General features: G+C 51.0%; 1 protein-coding gene across 3 annotated transcripts in view; it reads right to left on the bottom strand.

Moving 5' to 3' along the window:
• Positions 1 to 1,053: 1,053 nt before the first annotated feature.
• UNC5B (unc-5 netrin receptor B) overlaps positions 1,054 to 17,363 on the bottom strand; it is a 54,953-nt gene continuing 38,643 nt past the window's right edge. Inside the window, exons 2-17 of one of the 3 annotated variants that reach the window (XM_061447574.1) lie at positions 16,692 to 16,909; positions 12,893 to 13,036; positions 11,372 to 11,475; positions 10,306 to 10,486; positions 9,605 to 9,772; positions 9,096 to 9,260; positions 8,281 to 8,313; positions 6,946 to 7,140; positions 6,108 to 6,500; positions 5,584 to 5,671; positions 5,326 to 5,494; positions 4,981 to 5,214; positions 3,915 to 4,064; positions 3,478 to 3,642; positions 3,218 to 3,402; positions 1,054 to 2,735 (exon numbers count right to left, since the gene is read on the bottom strand). In XM_061447574.1, the coding sequence (XP_061303558.1) occupies positions 2,570 to 2,735; positions 3,218 to 3,402; positions 3,478 to 3,642; positions 3,915 to 4,064; positions 4,981 to 5,214; positions 5,326 to 5,494; positions 5,584 to 5,671; positions 6,108 to 6,500; positions 6,946 to 7,140; positions 8,281 to 8,313; positions 9,096 to 9,260; positions 9,605 to 9,772; positions 10,306 to 10,486; positions 11,372 to 11,475; positions 12,893 to 13,036; positions 16,692 to 16,909 (2,758 nt within the window). In that variant the 3' untranslated portion in view covers positions 1,054 to 2,569. Of the gene's footprint in view, positions 2,736 to 3,217; positions 3,403 to 3,477; positions 3,643 to 3,914; positions 4,065 to 4,980; positions 5,215 to 5,325; positions 5,495 to 5,583; positions 5,672 to 6,107; positions 6,501 to 6,945; positions 7,141 to 8,280; positions 8,314 to 9,095; positions 9,261 to 9,604; positions 9,773 to 10,305; positions 10,487 to 11,371; positions 11,476 to 12,892; positions 13,037 to 16,691; positions 16,914 to 17,363 lie in introns of all 3 variants that reach the window. The other 2 variants (XM_061447573.1, XM_061447575.1) reach the window with 2 other exon arrangements.

Genomic DNA, 17,363 nt, shown 5'->3' with positions numbered 1-17,363 from the left:
GGAAACAGATTGCGGAGCAAGAGACGGACACTGCCAGCATGACACAGATCATGGGATTGCCTTTGCCAAAATGCCTGGGCAGACAAACCCTCAGTCATGGAGGGAGGCATGGAGGGCACCTGGGAGCTGGCTCCCATGGGAGCTGGGCAGCAGGCACTCAGAGGACCAGGGTGAGGAGCAAACCCTGCCTCCCCCTGTTCTGCTTCTAGTGCAGGTTCCCTGGTATGAAAAATGGGGAGAACCTCCCCAAACACACATGTTGGTGAATCCAGGAGGCTGCTGCCTGCCAGAAGAAGGGGAAGACGAACACAGACAGATGGGGATGGAGGCAGAGGCACCCACGGATGGGACGGATGGATGGACGGATGGATGGATGCCAGCGCAGTGATCCATGAACCAGAGACAGTGGGAATGAAAGCGAGAGAGATTCAGACACAACCCGAAAGAAGAGCATCTCATCTCACAGAGAGCACCCCAGCACTGAGAAAGGAGCCCTATAAAATGCCAGCAGCTGGTTTGATCCATCAGTTCTTCACTTCTTTCCAAATTTGCTTACTCCGCCTCAGCTTAGACATGGGGTGTCAGAAATCAGATGGTCAAATGCAACCTAAAGGAAGGACAAAACCCTTCCCACGTGACACAGGAGCGCACCCAGCAGAAGCCTTTCCATCTAGCACAGAGGAAAGAGATCCCCTCTCTCCCACAACCTTGAAAACCCAGAAAGAAAGGAATCCCAGAGACCCCAAAGTACAATAGGGCACTACACATCTGATCACTGCTTCAAAAGCTGCTGAGAGGAATCATCCTTGTGCCTAAGCAATACTGAAAACTGCTCCCAAGCCACCCTTCAAAGGTGATGCTCTCAGTCACGGCATGGCTCCCCAAGTCCTGAGTTTGCTCCAGTCCTCAGGGTGCTGCAGGATGCTGCATGCACCCTGTAACACCATAGCTCGGCTTTGCAGCCAGGACACGGCTCATCACAGCCCAAAGCAGGACCTGCTCTCAGACCCTGCTCTTAATACTTCCACTGATGGAGATTCCACAGCCTTGCCATGTGATCTAGTCTAATCCTTTTATTCATTTATTTATTTTTAAATGGACATTTCTAAGATATAGCACTCGCTGAGTAACTATTTCTATCTGCAAGCAATCTAAATTTTTACCTTCATTGAAACACCATATCTTTGCAAGACACCTTGTTCCTGCCTACCCCTTGATGACTTTCTATTCATCCCACAACTTCTCCATCATTATAAAAGGTCTATTACAAGGGAAAAAGGAGCTGCAATGAAGGATGGAAACCCTATCACTGCTTATGATGCTGTCCCTCGCATGAAAATGCTCAGCCTGGCTTGCAACTTGGAGATGCCAAGGTCTCCCTCCCTGAATCCCTGCTGAAATACTGCATCAAAAAACAGGCGTGAGCACATGGACCCAAAACCGACACAGTTTGCATGGGGCTGCATCCTGGCCTGCCAACCCTCTGCTCTCCCTGGACCCCTGGCACAACCTGCTCATCACCTCCTTCTGACCACCAAGCCCAGATTCGGGGTTCTCACTACAAAAACCCTGGTGGGTTTAAAACATTTGGCCTTTGGCCTGTGGGTTGGTGCAGGACTGAAATCTTTGGTTTGTACTGAAGTTATGTAAATGAAGGTGTAGTCATCCTAAAAAGCTCCCCCAAACGATGCCAGAGAAGAATTCATTAAAAACACCCATATCCAGATGCACTTTCCCCCTGAACCCTAAATGCAGGGCAGAACCCCTCACTCATCCTTGCAGGCAGAGACGACCCCTTGCTCCAGGCACTGCTGCTGGGGAAAGGGGAGTTTGCAAGGAAAAAGTCTTGGGGAGGGTCTCAGCTGGCCCTGAACCAGAGGGGCGTAGAGGCACTTTACCCTACGGACTCCCCAGGGGTCCCAGGACATGTAAACATGTGTTGCTCCATGATTTTCCCTAGAAAAGTGTGTTCATTTAAATCTCTTTGCCACCCCAACCATGGCAACGCTCTTGCTCTCACACACACACAAAAAAAGATTTATAAATCTGTCTTTTTTTTTTTAAATTTTTTCTTTTTTTTTTAAAAAGGACTCATCCAAAGATCTGGATAATAAATTATTTGCGTTTCCTAAGAAACTTTTTTTTTCCTTTTTTTCTTTCTTGTTTGCCTGTTAAGCTGTCTGAAGCTTTTGCCAGAAGCAAGCCATTAGACTAGATTGTACTCATCCCTTCAATGCAGAAATGCTATTAAAGGAGGAGTAGGGTAACCCAAACAAAGAAGGAGAAGGAAAGCCCCCATCCCAACTCGAGAAGCCCTAATTCCTCCCCATGCCATGAGGAGAAGGAGGAAGAGGAGGAAGAGGAATGCTGCGTAATACTTGAATTCCTTCGCTGAGGATGGGTCTCTAAGGCTGACAGTGATGCGGGGAGGGAGGGAGAAGCGACGGCCTCGGCCCTTCCTCACTCAGCTGCTGCCTGGGGATGGATGTGCCTCCCCCCGCTGTCAGGGAAGGGTCCCCCCCTCACCCCCTGTTTCATCCTTCTGGCCCGCCAGCCATGGGGAGCATCATCAGCAGTCTCCCTCTGTGGCCATGACCACCAGCATCTCACTCTTGCCCATCTCTTCTAAGGCACTGGCCAGGGTGTTGAGATCACCATCATCTTGGTGCTTGGCTTCCCATAAGTCCAGGAGCACCCCGGTGGGGCTGGCTTTGGTGGCAAAGTAGTTCAGATACCTGCAAAGGGGAAGCAGAGAGAAAGTCCAGGTTGGTGCAGTGCCCTTCAGGGATGAAAGGAAGGAACACGCTGGGGCAGCAAACCTGTTTGCAAGATGAATGCTGACGGAAATGGCATAACGCAAATGCCAAAGCCCTTGAGAAACTGTCTTCAATTTTTACACAGAGCTGGCATTCATGCAAAAGCAATGTAACCTTTGTTTTTCTGAAATTACCCTCCCTTCCTTCGGTCCTTGGAGTTGAACCCAGACAGGAACAGCACAAGGATGGTCCCAGATAAATTACACAAGAAACCCATGACAGTGGCACAGATTGATGCACGGATATAGATGGATATAACTATGTACATTATATCTGTATTTATGGGCAGACCTATATAGCTGGACATAACCTAGCTGGATGCCTTCAGCAGGGAGGGAGGGCAGGGTGAAGCGCCTCTGCCTAGGGTACAGGAGGGGAAAGCAAAGCATGCAGAGACCCACCTGCCCATGGAGAGCTTCTGGGCGAGAAGTCTCCAGTCATTTCCTCTGGAGTTGGGAGCATCCAGGCTGTTGCAGATCTTCTGCCGGATGGAGAGGGGGATCTTGAAAGCATAGGGTCCCAGCTGGGTGGTGGTGGTGTTGGTACCACTGTGGTGGGAACGGAGAGTGTCGAAGGAGCTGGCATGCTGCAAGGCAAAGAACAGGGTGAAGCGCCTCCTGAGCATGACCCTGTGCTGTCCCCCCACCTCCCCACCACTCACCTCTCCCAGCATGATGTGGAGCTGGAAGATCTGCCCTTCCCCTTCCACCTGCCGGACGCAGATCTTGCAGGTGAGCTCAGTGGAGGCCTGGCTGTACCTCTCCAGGGTGAAGGTGCAATGCAGGGCTCGCTGGCTGCCACTCCAGATGTGATAGAAAGGGATTTCCTGAGGACCACCAAAGCAGAAGCTCAGTGAAGGCTCCAGGAGATCCCCTGGGAGATCCCACTCCCTCCAGCCACCCCACACAGATAAGATGGGACAGAGGGACCCTACAGACAGCATCCCACCAGAAAAGACCTGACAACCAGTCCCACTTCCTCCATCCCTGTGGGAGACAACTTTGGAGACAAGACCAGGGCATTCACAACCCCACAGAGCCTGGCTGAGGATGGTGTCCCCAGTCTGGGACCCCAGCTGGCCTTGCCTCTGCCCCTTACCTGGTACTTGGCCAGCAGCTTGCTCCTCCATAGTGCATGGGGGATGTCATGGATGGAGAGACGCAAGTTGTGGTAGCTGTCCTTGAAGGGCAGGGGCTTGGGCTCCTCCAGCAGGTACCCACCCAGTGTGCGCTCCAGCTCCAGCACCTCCTGGAGACAGTATGACAGGCAGAGTGAGACCATATGAAAAGTAGGGGCTGCTCCTCTTCTCCCTCCATACCCAAAGCTACGTATGTTCCTGACAAGAGGAGCCAGCAGCAGCAACAAGCCCAGACAGGAAAGCAGCCTTTGCCACCCGGACAGCTGCTCTCCAAGAACTTGCCAACTCATCTCACGTGCCAGCACCACCTACAACTTGAAGTTTATAATGTGAGAATCAGTATATGCCTCTGTACTCCTCAGACAATGCAAAGGTCCAACGCAAAGGTCAGGCACTCTTTTCAAGAGTGCCATCCTATTTGTTTTTAACACCATCCCACTATTATACCATCAGCTCTTAGGAGAAAAATTCAATCCAGGAGCCAAAGTGTTGCCTGCATCTCCACCTAGAGGCACTAAAGCAATCCTGACACCACAGAACAAGTCACAGGGAATTAAACAGCCACTGCACCAGCGTCCATATAACTTAAGGATCAAAATTCAAGCTTCCCATTTTGCACTCGATGTTACCTATGTCACAAATACCTCCCAACTAGGAGAGAGACATGTCTCCATGCAGGAATAACAGGATCTATAGAAAAATGATGCAAACCACAGCAGCATTTCAGGTGCGTGGGAAAGCTCACCCAGCAGCAGCAAAACCTCTCATGTAATCTCTGCAGCAAGGGAGCCCTGTATAGGAGCTAAGCAGCACCCTCATTATTTCCTTCGGAGAGGGTGAGGAAGGACAGGGAAAACAGTAAACATGCTTATTACTTCACTGTGGTCACTTTGCAGGCAGTTGCATCAGGTTGTCTGCTCCCTGGGGCCAGTCCATCCTGAGAGGCACCAGGCAGCATCTTGCCACCAGCACAAACAGCTTTGGGAAGCAGGGGCAGCCTGCACCAGCATCACAAGGTAAGCTTACCTTCAGAGCATCTGGCGTGTCCTCTAAGCAGTAGACCTTGAGGCTGTACTCCAGGGAGGTGCAAACAGTGGGGGCAAAGATCGCCAGCTGGAGCCTCTTGATGGCTGACCTGGAGTAGGACTCTCCAACGAAGACATAGGTGCCGAGCTGGTCTAGCAAAATGTGGCAAGACTTGGCTTCCAGCTGGCAGTAGCAGGGAGTATTGAGGGTCTCTTCATCCAAGGTCACAACTTCCTGCAGGGAAAAATGGGAAACCAAAGATGGGGATCAGCACAACATGCTGGGGGTTGTGTCCTGCAATGCTCATGGTCATTACTGACTACAGGGGCTGCCTTCCCACCTTACCTCCCAGTTTCCCTGGTTGGACTGCGTTTTCAGCTGGTAAATCCAATCTGAGGAGCCAACATCGGCACAGTGGGGAATGGTGAGGACAACAGGGTGACACAGGAGCAAGCCAGTAGGTCCGCAGGTCACTGCTGGGCTCAGTACTGTCTGAGTGCCTTCGGAGGGCAGGCTGGGGAGGGGAAAGGGGATACTGGTTGGAAAGAAAGCCTCACAGCAACCAACAAAAGGCAGAAACATGGGCGGCAAGTTGTGACTTACAGGGCACTCTCTGCCTTGTTGAGGACCAGGTACATCTCGTAGAACTTCCCCTGGGGGATGGCACCATGGGGCACCAGCAGGCTCACCCCTAGCATGAAACACACAGGCATCAGTCACAAAACAAAGGAATAAAAAACAGGGAGAAACCACCCCTCTATCCCAGCTGGCAAGCACAAGGACAGAAATGAGATAGGGCAGCCCAGAGCGCTCCAGGAGAAACACCTCTAGGTGTTCCTCAGCTGCACTGCTTACGCAGAGGAGCCAGACCACTGCAATAGGAAGCAAAAACACAGGTTGCGTCTTTTTGCAAGGAACTGGCCCTGGGTCAATGGCAAGGCCAACCAGCAAAGTCCCAAGAGACTTTGACCTCCAGCCTGAGAAGCCTGGCTTGGGAAGCCTGGCCTCCCCGGAGCCAGCTTTGGGATAGCAAGGGGCTGCTCATGGCAGACGAGTCTGCTGGGACAAGAACAACTCCTTGATCATTCAGCAGCCAAACATGCCCTACTCCCCAGCCTGGGGCTTACCAGTGCCCGGAATGGTGAGCCTTCCCCCCAAGTAGCCAAATGTGCCACTGGTGCTGTTGCCATGCTCCCGAGGCAAGCTGAGGAGATGCTGGGAGCCCAGGGCTTTGCTCCGCATGTTCGCAAAGTGGCTGTCCCTGATGCTGTCCCCTGGGTAGGTGCCTGTGGTGGGCAGCCCTCCGAGCAGGTCTGTTCCGTCATGGAGCCCTGGCGAGGAGGCGGTGGTGGAGGAGTTGTACACCTTGATCTTAAGGTTGGGGAGGGGGTCAAGCAGGGGGGAGTTGGTCATGGGGATCTTGTCTGAGGAGTCCTGCAGGGCGTACATGGGGCCGCGGTACACCCCGGCGCTGGCCGTCAGGTCTGGCTGCATTGAGGGGTGCAGCAGCTGAGGGTTGTCTGTGGGAGGAGGAAACACAGATAGGATGAAGATGGCAGTGGAAACAAGAGGACATAAAAGCATTGTTTGACTGGAAGAGATGTCTCCATGCCCAGCAAGGGATAGAGTGCACACAGGAGGTACAATGGGTGAACTTCTGGCTGCATCTGTCTGCCTTTCACCACTTGGAAGGGAACTGCTGAGCATCATGACTGAGTGAGAAACACTGAGTATCCTACAGTAAATATTTACCATATTTGCTTTGTAGATGCTTTTCCCTGGCTCCCACCATTGACACCTGACCACCTCCATGGAGTCCTCAGCCTTGAAATACCAGCATATTCCCTTAGAAAATTCAGGCTGGCGTCCGCTGAGGACCTGCCCCCTACTGTGATTTGCAGCACAACTTTCTTTCTACCTGGGCTTGAGCTGGTGAGCAGGACCTGCATGGAATGTAGCTCTTACCATGCCGGGAGGTCTTGAAGTTGACAGGGTGGAAGCCGCCGGTCAGAGCAGCTGATGAGTCTGTGATGTCTGTGTCAAAATCCCGGCATCTCCTTCGGTACACCACCACCCCCACAGCCATGAGGATCACGATGAAGACAAAAATGGCCACCACCAGCCCGGCATACAGGGCCACATCGCCTGTGGCCTCCAGCACTGGAAGAGATTAAAAAAAATGGAGGTGAAAAAAGGAGCACCAGAAAAGCACATCAAGACACACCAGTGCTCCTCAACCCTACCACTAACTCAAGACACAGGCACAAAGGGGAAGATGTGTATTGGGCCTGCCTGGAAAAGCTGTGGCAGGAGGATGAAGGGTGTTTCCTAAGAGCAGTCCAGAAGTCAAGAGTGATGATGTCAAAGAATGAGATGGAGGTGAACCCCTCAAACCTTTGGAGGACACTTTGCCACAGCTCATGCAAACTTTACCGGAGCACCAAGAATCAGAGAACCATTAGGTTTGTGCAGCTCATATTTGTGAAGCTATCAACCCTCATATCCCACACAGAGAAAACCCTGAGGAGTAAATGCAATGCCTATCCAATGCATCTCATATTTATGTACTTGAGCTATGCATCCAACTGGAATGATTGAGTGTCACTGTATCTATATAGACACCTCTCAGCTTTCCCACCTTCCCTTCCCCTGCCACAAGGCGCTTGATGTTTAAATGCCTGGCATAGCTTGAATATATTTGCTCAGAAAGAAGAGGGATGAAGAAGAAAGGCAGAGCATTATAAAGCCTTCAGCACCAGGAGCTGAGCATGCACAACCCATCCTTCTCTCCTTCCTCCCTCCGTGTTTGCTCACATATCTTGGTTTTTATAGTTTTGTGCTGGAGTGAAGCCCTGTCCTAAGGCTGATGATCTCAGACATGTTAGGACTATGCCACTTCTGGGAGGTGTCACCTTGTCCCTGAGTTCATCCATCTGGATGCAAGAAACAGAAACCCTGATGCACACTGGGAGCTCTCCAACTCAAGGAAGGGAGTCCTCATAGTGGGGTGATGATGCCCAGAGTATCTCTGGTGGCATGACACTGTCTGCACGGTGGTGCACCCAAGAACTGCAGGCAGCAAAAGAGTGATGGGAGCAGGGATGCAAAATGGGTCATATTTATAGCTTCAAGCAGAGCATGTGATTTAATATACACAGGAGTTCTGGGGTGGCCTTTAGTTGCTCCCTCTTCCCACCCTGTGCTTCTGTAGCTGCTGAGGAACCCTACCATGGATGCAACAGAATAAAGCCAAAGCAATGCCGCACAAAGAAACAAAATGGCCATGAAATGAGCACTTACGGTGGCTTTTGGGTTCGCTTAGAACTCTCTTATCTGTTAGGAAAAAAAAGTTAGAAAACAAAAGGTGAAGGTGGTGATGGTGTGATGGGGATGAAATGAAACAGAAGGCTGGGAAGGTAGAAGCCACCCCAGGGAGCATGAGGAGCCTCAGCATAGTGGGGAAGAAGTGGAGAGCAGCATCATTCCTGGGGCATGGAGAAAGCCAAGTAGAAGTGCGGTGATGAGGATATGCCCATGCCCAGCCAGCCCCTGGGATGCACGATCCCACTAACACAACTTTGGGCATTTCTGGCCATAGCAACATAAAAGGGGACAGTGGTGTCACACAGCAGCAGGTGGCAGCATCAGCTGCTCATCTTTCAGTGTGCCCACTCAGCTCGGCAGCACCATTATCATCATTACTGAGTTTTTTTGTAGCTGTTGCTGCAGAGCTCCTACCAAGCAGTGACCCAGGTCAGATGTTTTTATGGTGGGGCTGAAAAACCCTCCTATCTTGCCCCCACTAACCACAACCAGCCTTATTTCAGCAGAGACCCCAAACACAGAGCCATTTCAGAAGGCTTGGTGGGACATTTACATCCCACAAAACTCCCCAAACCTTTCTTGCCACCAGGTGAGAACTAAGTTTTGAAGGGGTGAGTGTGGTTAAAAAACTTTGTTAAAGGCACAATTTAAAAACCAGGTGTAAGCAATGCTGCTGCCTGCCCCATCAATTTTGGGGCACAACCAACAACAACATGGCCAAGTGCCAGGGCAACACAGCCCCCCACCATCATCTACAGTGCTGGTCCCTGCCCTCCTGCCCACATACTCACTCTGTAGGCAGAGCCCATCGGTGCAGTTTTTGGAGTCAAGCAGCACTCCGCTGCAGTCCTTGCCACCGTTGCGGGGAGCCGGGGCGGCACACTCGCGGCTGCGCCAGTGGGTGCATTCGGTGCTGCACGCTGACCACTTGCTCCACTCCGTCCATGCACCATCCACTGCAGGCCACAAAACACAGGCACATCAGTAAACCCCTTGGCATGGCTTCGGGGCTCATTCCCCAAAGCCGCGATGTCTCTGTTAGTAGTGAGAAGCCCATCTCAGGGTCTTCACGAGACCTTCAGGGAGCATTATCCCAGCAAACCAAGCCCCACTGCTATCTGAGGCAATTAAGTTGTACCTCTACAAATATCTCCAGATCTTTCAAGACTCAGCAGACTGAAAGATGCTTTGGACTGGTCTCCTGAGCCCCTGTCTCCTTGGGGTGCACCGGGAGCATAAGCGGACTGTGCAACCCTGGGGACAGGCAGTGTGGGCAAGCCAGTTTCTGAACCCACCTTACCTGGGCAGAGGGTGGTGCAGGTGATTTTCTGGAAAGGCTGCCCATCACAGAAGGAGCCGCCGTTCAGCGGCGCGGGGTTGGTGCACGTCCGGGTGCGCTTCTGCCAGCCCCGGCCACAGCGGTTGTTGCAAGGAGACCACTCGGACCAGGTGGACCAGCCACCATTCACTGCAAGAGGAGATGGACAGCGTTAACACATCAACAGAGGCCTAGCCCATTTAAGCAGGGACTGGTGCTAAGTCTAGGGTTCACCAGGTCCTCTGTTCTTACATCTTCCATGACACCCTGGAACACCTCACCCTCATGAAAAGTAAGTCATGAGACTCCTTCTCATGTCACACACCCCATGTACAAGGTGCTCAAGCCTCTTTGGTCCCTTTTCCATTTTACATTTGGCCACAGCAGATCTTTGGTGCTATAGGAAAGTTTAGCCAAATGCAGCTTTCCAGCTGGGTCTAACCCCTACCCACCTTCATACACAAACGAGAAGGCTTGGAAATACCTACACCTCATAAACTCTCCTAACAGCCTGTGCAAGCTAGTAGGGGTCCCTGTTTTGCAGATATTGGATATTAGCTAACTCAATGAAATACCCTGGTGGTGTTTACTCCTACCACTCCCAGAAAGTGCCTGTATTTCCCCTTGGCTTGGGGACATGGCTAGCAACAAAGGTCCTCTCCCCAAGAGCAAGGGCCATTTACCGTAGACGATGACGGCAGCTGTGGTGCTACGGCGTTTGGCTACAATATTCTTGGCCATGCAGGTGTAATTAGCAGTGTCCAAGAGCCGAGCCTGTTTGATGATGAGGTTGTGATCAATAGTGATCAGGAAGTTGGTGTCCTGGGTGGGATCGATGACATCTTCATTCCTCAGCCACTCCACCTAGCAGTGCAAAGGAATGAATGGTTAATGATGGTGATTAAGCCGATTAAGAACTAAACACTCAGCCAGGAAAAGCTCATAATGAATTTCAGTGGAAATGCTCATCCCATGTGCTCACCACCACCAGGGTCTCCAAGAAAGCTATGATGTGACTGCTTAACTAGGCTGTTTGCAAAGGGCATGAGTCAATATCACTGAGCATGGGTGAAGGCATGAGCAAGGAGAAACATCAGGTAGGAGGGGCTGAATTCACAAACCCTGACAGAGAGCAAAACCCCTCAGACCAGCCTATGACCTGCCCCAGAGCCCTCCCCATTCTCATTACCAAGACCACCAATATCCTCAGCACCACAACCACTGATTGGCCAACCTTGCCTCTGACTGTATTGATTTCTCCCCAGAAGCTGGGCCAAACCCAGCCTGACTAGGACGCACTACTGCTGTTTTGGCCAAGGATGGAACATTGTGGCTACCACGAATGCACAGCTGCTGGGGGCTGATATAGCTGTGAGCAAGAAAAGCACCACCACCATGCTAGGGAAGACCATCTGTACTGACTTTCCCAGCCCTTGGCTCTTAACTGCTCCCCTTCAGGCAAGTCATGGGGTGCCTCCTTGTTAGGTCTTCCCTCAAACGGGTTAACACCACATCAGGAAGCATGGGAGAGGTAGGTTGAACAGGTGCTGAGGTTACATATGTTATTAGATGTCAGAATAACAGAGCCACTACCCAAAATAAACAATTTGCTGAATAATGAAAGCTGACGGACTCGGCACGAGGCCATCCATCATGGCAGCAAGCCATCTGCAAGGACATGCCCTGTCTCTCCTTAGTATGGGAGAGGACACCTCACTGGGCATTCCTTCGGGTTGCATAGATGCTCACCTCTGCCTGCGGCACCCCCTCAGGCGGGCGGCACTGCAGCAGGACCTCGTGCTCCAGCGGGACCTCCTTGCCCAGTGGCTCCTGGTCAAAGTTCTTCCGTAGGTCTGGGAGGGAAAGGAAAACCCAGGTATTACCAGCCCACCTCAGAAACCAGGCAACCTGCAAAACCTTTGTGGGGGAACAGAACTGCCTTGGCTCCAGGGGTCCACAAATAGGGAAATCCCTCTGGCATAGCACAGCTACAGCAAAACATGTCCTGGAAGAAAGAATCTGAAGAAGTAACTTTTCCAGTATGAATTCAGGACAGCACATGGTGGTCAAGGACGATGCCTTTCCTCCTTCATGTGTTTGCAGGTTCACACCCCCCTCTTGTCTTCTCCTTTTGGGCTAAATCTCAGCTTAACCACTGTTTCTTCAACCCTCTCATTTCTTCAGTAGCAGGAGCATCACTAGATGGTGCTGCAATGCTCTACTACAGCACCCAGCCCTCTATGGCTGCAGCTCCTGCTTGTGCAGGGCAGCGAAACCTTGGTTCACCTCAACTGCTTGGCTCCCAGAAACACCAAACCCTTGGCTGGGGCTGAACAAACCAGCTTCCTCCATAGCCATCCCTGTACCACCTTACTTCCCCTGTTAAGACTAAGTCCTTCAGCAGCATAGCTGATACACCAGCCACCGCCGTTTTGAACAACATGTTGGATTATTAGCCCTCTAATAGCAAAATCTGTTTACGACTGGGGAAGCCTGACTGTTCTCCTATAGCTTTGCCATCTCATTTGCTAAGAGAGCAAACTCAGCTGGGTAACAGCCTGATTAACTCGCCCTTAATCAGGCTGACACCCACAAATGGCAGCTTAAAGAAGTGACATATGACAGCAGGGACTCCAGAGACACAGAATCGCTGATTCAGGCAAAGTGTGCAAGGTGCTAACTGTTGGTTTATTAACGATAATAAAGCACTGGGAAGAGCTGAGCATGCTGACGGGCAATGCGGTGTTAACCCAGGTAATGCCAGAGCCTCTTACCTAGGCAGATAGGGACAATGCCTTGAGCAAAGCTCAAGCTGGGGTGGGGAGCTAAGACCAGGGCCATCCAGAAAGGATGGGTCATCTCCAACTGATCAAAAAGCACTGCTTTCAACAAGGAGCCAACTTTTGGAGATAGCCAACCCCACTCAACTGCACCCACTGTGTCTTGGGGAAGCCAGGAATGAATGACCTGGCTGCTATTAAAGCTGCCAGAAGCAGCGCACACCTGGCTTGACACATTGCTTTTTCAGCCTGGGATCCAGGGTCACACCTCAGGTTTTGCAAACAATTTCTAAATTGGTGGATTGTGCCCTCTGGAAACCTTTTGGGGCCCCAAAGTGGAAAAGAAGGTGGAAGAAAGACTCATTTAAACTAAATCAGTAGACTGTGAGCCGGAGCAGTGCAGGTAGGTAAATGCAGCTCTTGCAGAGGGACAGGGAGCACTGTTGGGAGCATTGTGTCTGAGCAAGCACTATATACGCTGGGTACTTACATGCTATGCGGACGTATGCCCTGCGGCTCTTTGTCGTGCCTGCAGAGCTCCAGGCCACACACTGGCACCAGTAATCTTCTAAGCCGAAGAGCTCCTCTACCTGCTGCCGGGAGACCTCGATCTGTACCTCCCGCACCAGCATCCCTAGAAGAGGACAGAGGGATGGCATCAACTTGGCAAGAGCACCCAGGAGGAGGTAAAATGAGGCAGCACGCAAGAGGGCTCAGAGGCTAACAGATGCAGAGAGCTGGAGGCATCTCAGAGGCATCTTGGTTTGGCACCTCTGTAAATCAGGGAGGCTGCTCCCTCCCTTTGACTTCGAGCTGAAGCCAGGGCAATGGCTGATGTGGCTTTTCTTTTTGCCCCAGCATGGCTGGGCAGGACCAGAACCTTTTGACCATTTCAAGAGGTATCACCCTCCTCCATCAGTCCTCTCCCCCAGCACTGACATCTCCATCCCTGCCCAGACCCTTTCCCACTCACTGGGGTTTGAAAGATGCCTCCTCTGAGGCTTTGCTGCAGGGAACCATCTTTTGTCAGCTGCCATTTAAACACAAATAGAACAAGACAAATAAAAGATCTTAAGAAATAATCCAGTGATGGTGGCGTTTCACGCCTACTGACTCCAAACAGAGTTACACACCTCCATCAACCCCCAGACGCCTCCGTGAAGTCTGCCAGGACACCCTGGCCATGGCAGCTGCAATGACAAACGTGGCACCACCACGTCCAGGACACAGTCCCCTGGACCGCAGGATGCTGAGGCTTGTCCAAAGCATCGCCAAGGGCAGGAGGGACTCGGGACTTGCTTTTCCTTATTTTAAGCAATACCTGCCCTTTTTTTTTTTTTTGCAGGTTCTATTTATAAAAAGGCCTCAATTTCACAGCAATAGAGAGCTGCTTGCTCCCCAGCTGTGATGCTGTTAGCTCATTCCCAGTGCTGTGAGGAGCGATTACTACCTCTCTGCTGCCTTCCCGCGGAAGAGCTGGCAAACGTGCACCAAGAAAATACAATTTGCCTTGCCACTAAATAAGAGGAGGGGAAGGGGAGGCATTTTGGGCGAAGCAGTTTTGGAAAACTTAGGGTTTTTAGAAGGACCCAGGACAGAGATGGCGCAAAACCATCTTGTCTCTCTGGAAAGCACCGGTGGGGTGGGTTGAGCAGCCCTGGAAAGGTGGGGAGCATCCTGCAAATGCCCTGCTATCTCTGTAACCCCCAAAAGCAAAGATTACCCAATACTATAGACCAAGCTTATGGATCACAGAGTTGACTATTTAGGGGGCTTACAGGCATCCAAACACAGCCGCTCTTACTGACTGTCCCTTCTCACCCAGCTGAATTATCTGACTTGGCCTATTTTAGCTTTCTTCCACATGAAACGCTTTGGATCAGACGCAGTCAGAGCATTACTAAGCCCAGCTCATTCAAGACACGTCATCTTAAAAGTTGCTTTTTTTTTTTTGCTTTTTTTTTTCTTAAGGTGCCTTTTTCCAAGCTTTTAACCAAGGACAGTTAAAAAGCCACGAACGTTGAATTGTGTTAACCCGTCACTTTGTGGCCAGCTCTCCCCCATGCCCTTTGTGGCAGCTTTCCCTACAAACAGCAGGCATTGCAAACAGAGATGTTTTTAGCACAGTAAGCCATTGTGGTTCTGGCTCCTTTTTTCTTAGGGCAGCTGCTGGGCAGATATGCTCACGCTGGCAGAGTTTACTTGCACAGCATCACCTCCGCACTGTCAGTTTGTTCACTGATAGCAGCAATATCATCTTTGAAGCCTGGGTGAAGAAGGTGTGCAATGTTTCCTCCCCAGATTGATGGCACACATTCTGCGTCTGCAGACTGGGATCTGAGAGGGAGGCGTTGGCCCAAAGCAAATGAGTCCCCCACTAAAACAGGGTAAGCTCCTGCTGCAGACTTTCTGCTCCCTTACTGCTCTGTTTTCTCCAGCCTATTTTACTCAAGAGTTGCGTGAAGCAGGTTATTCAGAAAGGGGTATTCATTCAAGGGGTGGAGCAAATGGTGGGGCCAGAAATACAGTGCTTTTCCACATCACTAAACCATGAAACTTCCTGCTACAGGATTCTGGGATGATCCAGAGGAGAAATGAATCCTAACAGCATTTAGACAAATCAACAGAAGGGAATCCATCCAGGGCTGGACCACACTGCTAAGATATTGTCACCAGACCAGAGAGTCCCTTAATCATAGACATTAGAAAGCTGGGGGATAACAGAGCAGGGTCCACCACTCCCTCCTTGTCCTGGTTCAGTGCTCTTCCTCTAAGCATCCACACCATGGCCACACGCAGGGTGTGCAAACTTCTGGCTCAACCCACTGTGGCCACATGTTATAAATAAATTAATAACCCCTCAGTGAAGGCTGCCCAGTCACTAATCTGCACTGGCTTTGCCCTAGAGCAGCGAGGGTTTCAAATCTGGCCTCCCCAAGAACTGGGAGGTGGAGATGGACTCCGAAACAGTGCTTCCAGTGCTCCCAACAGTCTCTGTAGAAGCAAGGGGAAAGACTTCCCATGCATGTTTGACCATCCTTCAGACAGAGATCTTCTGGAGGAAAAACACTCCAGGAACAGATGAAGCAACGTTAGGAAGAAAGACTCAAAAAGCCACAGAGAAAAGAAACGATCTTCCCTTTTCCAGAGCAGGTTCAGAGAAGCACCAAAGCAAAGACTGGCTCACAGACAGCACTGGATGAAGAGCTGAGGAGGTGCCAGGGAAGGGCAAGACTGTGTTAAAAAATCAAAGGAACGAGAGGAGATTCTATAAAAATACTTGTGCTCCAGGCTGACAAAATCTCTCCTAAGCTCAGCCTGCCTTCTGTGGCCAACACCACAGCAGTTCAAAAGGCTATGTTGGTTTAAAGCCCTCTAGAGATGAGGGATGCTGCATGTTCAATGATTTGCAGAGAAATGTGACTGTTTTCTTCCTCTTCCTGATCTGACTACAGGTACCAAAACTGATGCAGACAAGACAAGATCTGAGCTAAAGCATCCCAATTTTAGCAGATCTGCTTTAGTACATGATATATGTAATCCCACATCTTGTTCACATGCCGAGACATTTCAAAGCATGGGGCAGGAAGATCTGTGGAGCCCAATCTCCTGCAATAAGAAACCTCTTAGAATGCCTAAACCACATTCTCACCCCTCCAGTTTCAGACAGCCAGCAGCTGACTTGTCCTCTGAGGCAGGGAAGAGCTCATCTGCCATTAAAAAGTATTTCAAATCCTACCTGAAAATGTTCTCATTACCCATTAAAGGTCTAATCCCTTTATGAACTTGAGTGAGCTGCCAGCCTTCACTGCCCCATTGTGGCAATGACTCCTACATGTTGATTAGGCATTTTGTAGCAAAGTGTTTCCTTTTTTTTATCCATTTTAGACGTGCTTCTTTCAAATTGCATTTAACAACCCCATGTCCTGCAAACGGTAAGTGTGCAAGCACACAGGCTGACTTCCCCAAGCTTCTATGAGGTACGGTGACCCATACCATCATCATGCCTTCATCAATGGCTGGGAAAGGGGCAGCTCCTCTACTAAAGTTCACTGATGATATAGAAAGAGAGACAAGTTGTGCACAGACCAAGGAAGTGGGAAACATACAAAAGCGACCTCATGAGATTGCAATCACCTGGGGAATGATAAACATGAATCACAGACCTATTGGTCTCCTTGAAGGATAAACATCTACAGCATGGATGTGCAAGACAGAAAAGGGCAGAAGTGCCTGGAAAGAAGAGAGGGGAAGGACAGACAGGGGGATGCCAGGGTGGGTTTGCTTACCAGTGGCTTCGTCCAGGCTCTCCTTGGTGACGTGGTCGTTCTGGTTGACCCACTCTCCATTGCACTTGAAGTAGATCTGGGTGGCAGGGTTGGCTCGGCAGACAAGCTCCACCGGCTTGTTCTTCACGATGTAGGCATCCTGCGGCTCCAGCAGAAAGTAAGGCAGGGTCTCTGCTGGGGGCGAGGGGAAGGAGTCGGGCAGCACATCGCTGTACTCCAGCCCTGTCAGGAGAGCAAGAGGGTCAGGAGGTGCCCTTAGTCCCACCCCAGCAGGGACTCAACTCCTGCCTATGTCACTTCTTCCCTCCCAGCTCCGCCCTGTGTGCAGTGGTGTCACCAACAGCCCTTGCTGAGGATGCTCAGAAAAGCAAAAGAGGGCTGGAGTCTCCCAGAAAAAGAAAAAAGCAATTCTCTGCTAGCTAGACCTGCTGCTGCTGTGGAGTGCATCCTGGTTTTGCCTGGGTACCAGCCCCTCCATCCATACCCCAAGACCAGGCTGACTCCAAAGCCTGGGTGATCTGACTAAAGGACACCACAAGGTATAAAGGAAAATAAACCCAAGTCCAGGGAAGGTGACGAGGACATAAAGAGGCTCCAGAAGGGCTGGTGTCCCCCTTCCCAAGCCTCCCTCCCAAGGCCCTGGGGAACGCAAGGGCATGCTCCAAGTAAAAT

This window comes from Pezoporus flaviventris, unplaced genomic scaffold (genome assembly GCF_033815535.1).
Source record: "Pezoporus flaviventris isolate CSIRO_AGI_PZ_B2104156 unplaced genomic scaffold, CSIRO_AGI_Pfla_v1 ptg000001l, whole genome shotgun sequence".
Lineage (NCBI taxonomy): Eukaryota > Metazoa > Chordata > Aves > Psittaciformes > Psittacidae > Pezoporus > Pezoporus flaviventris.
This window is presented reverse-complemented; position numbering and strand designations above follow the sequence as displayed.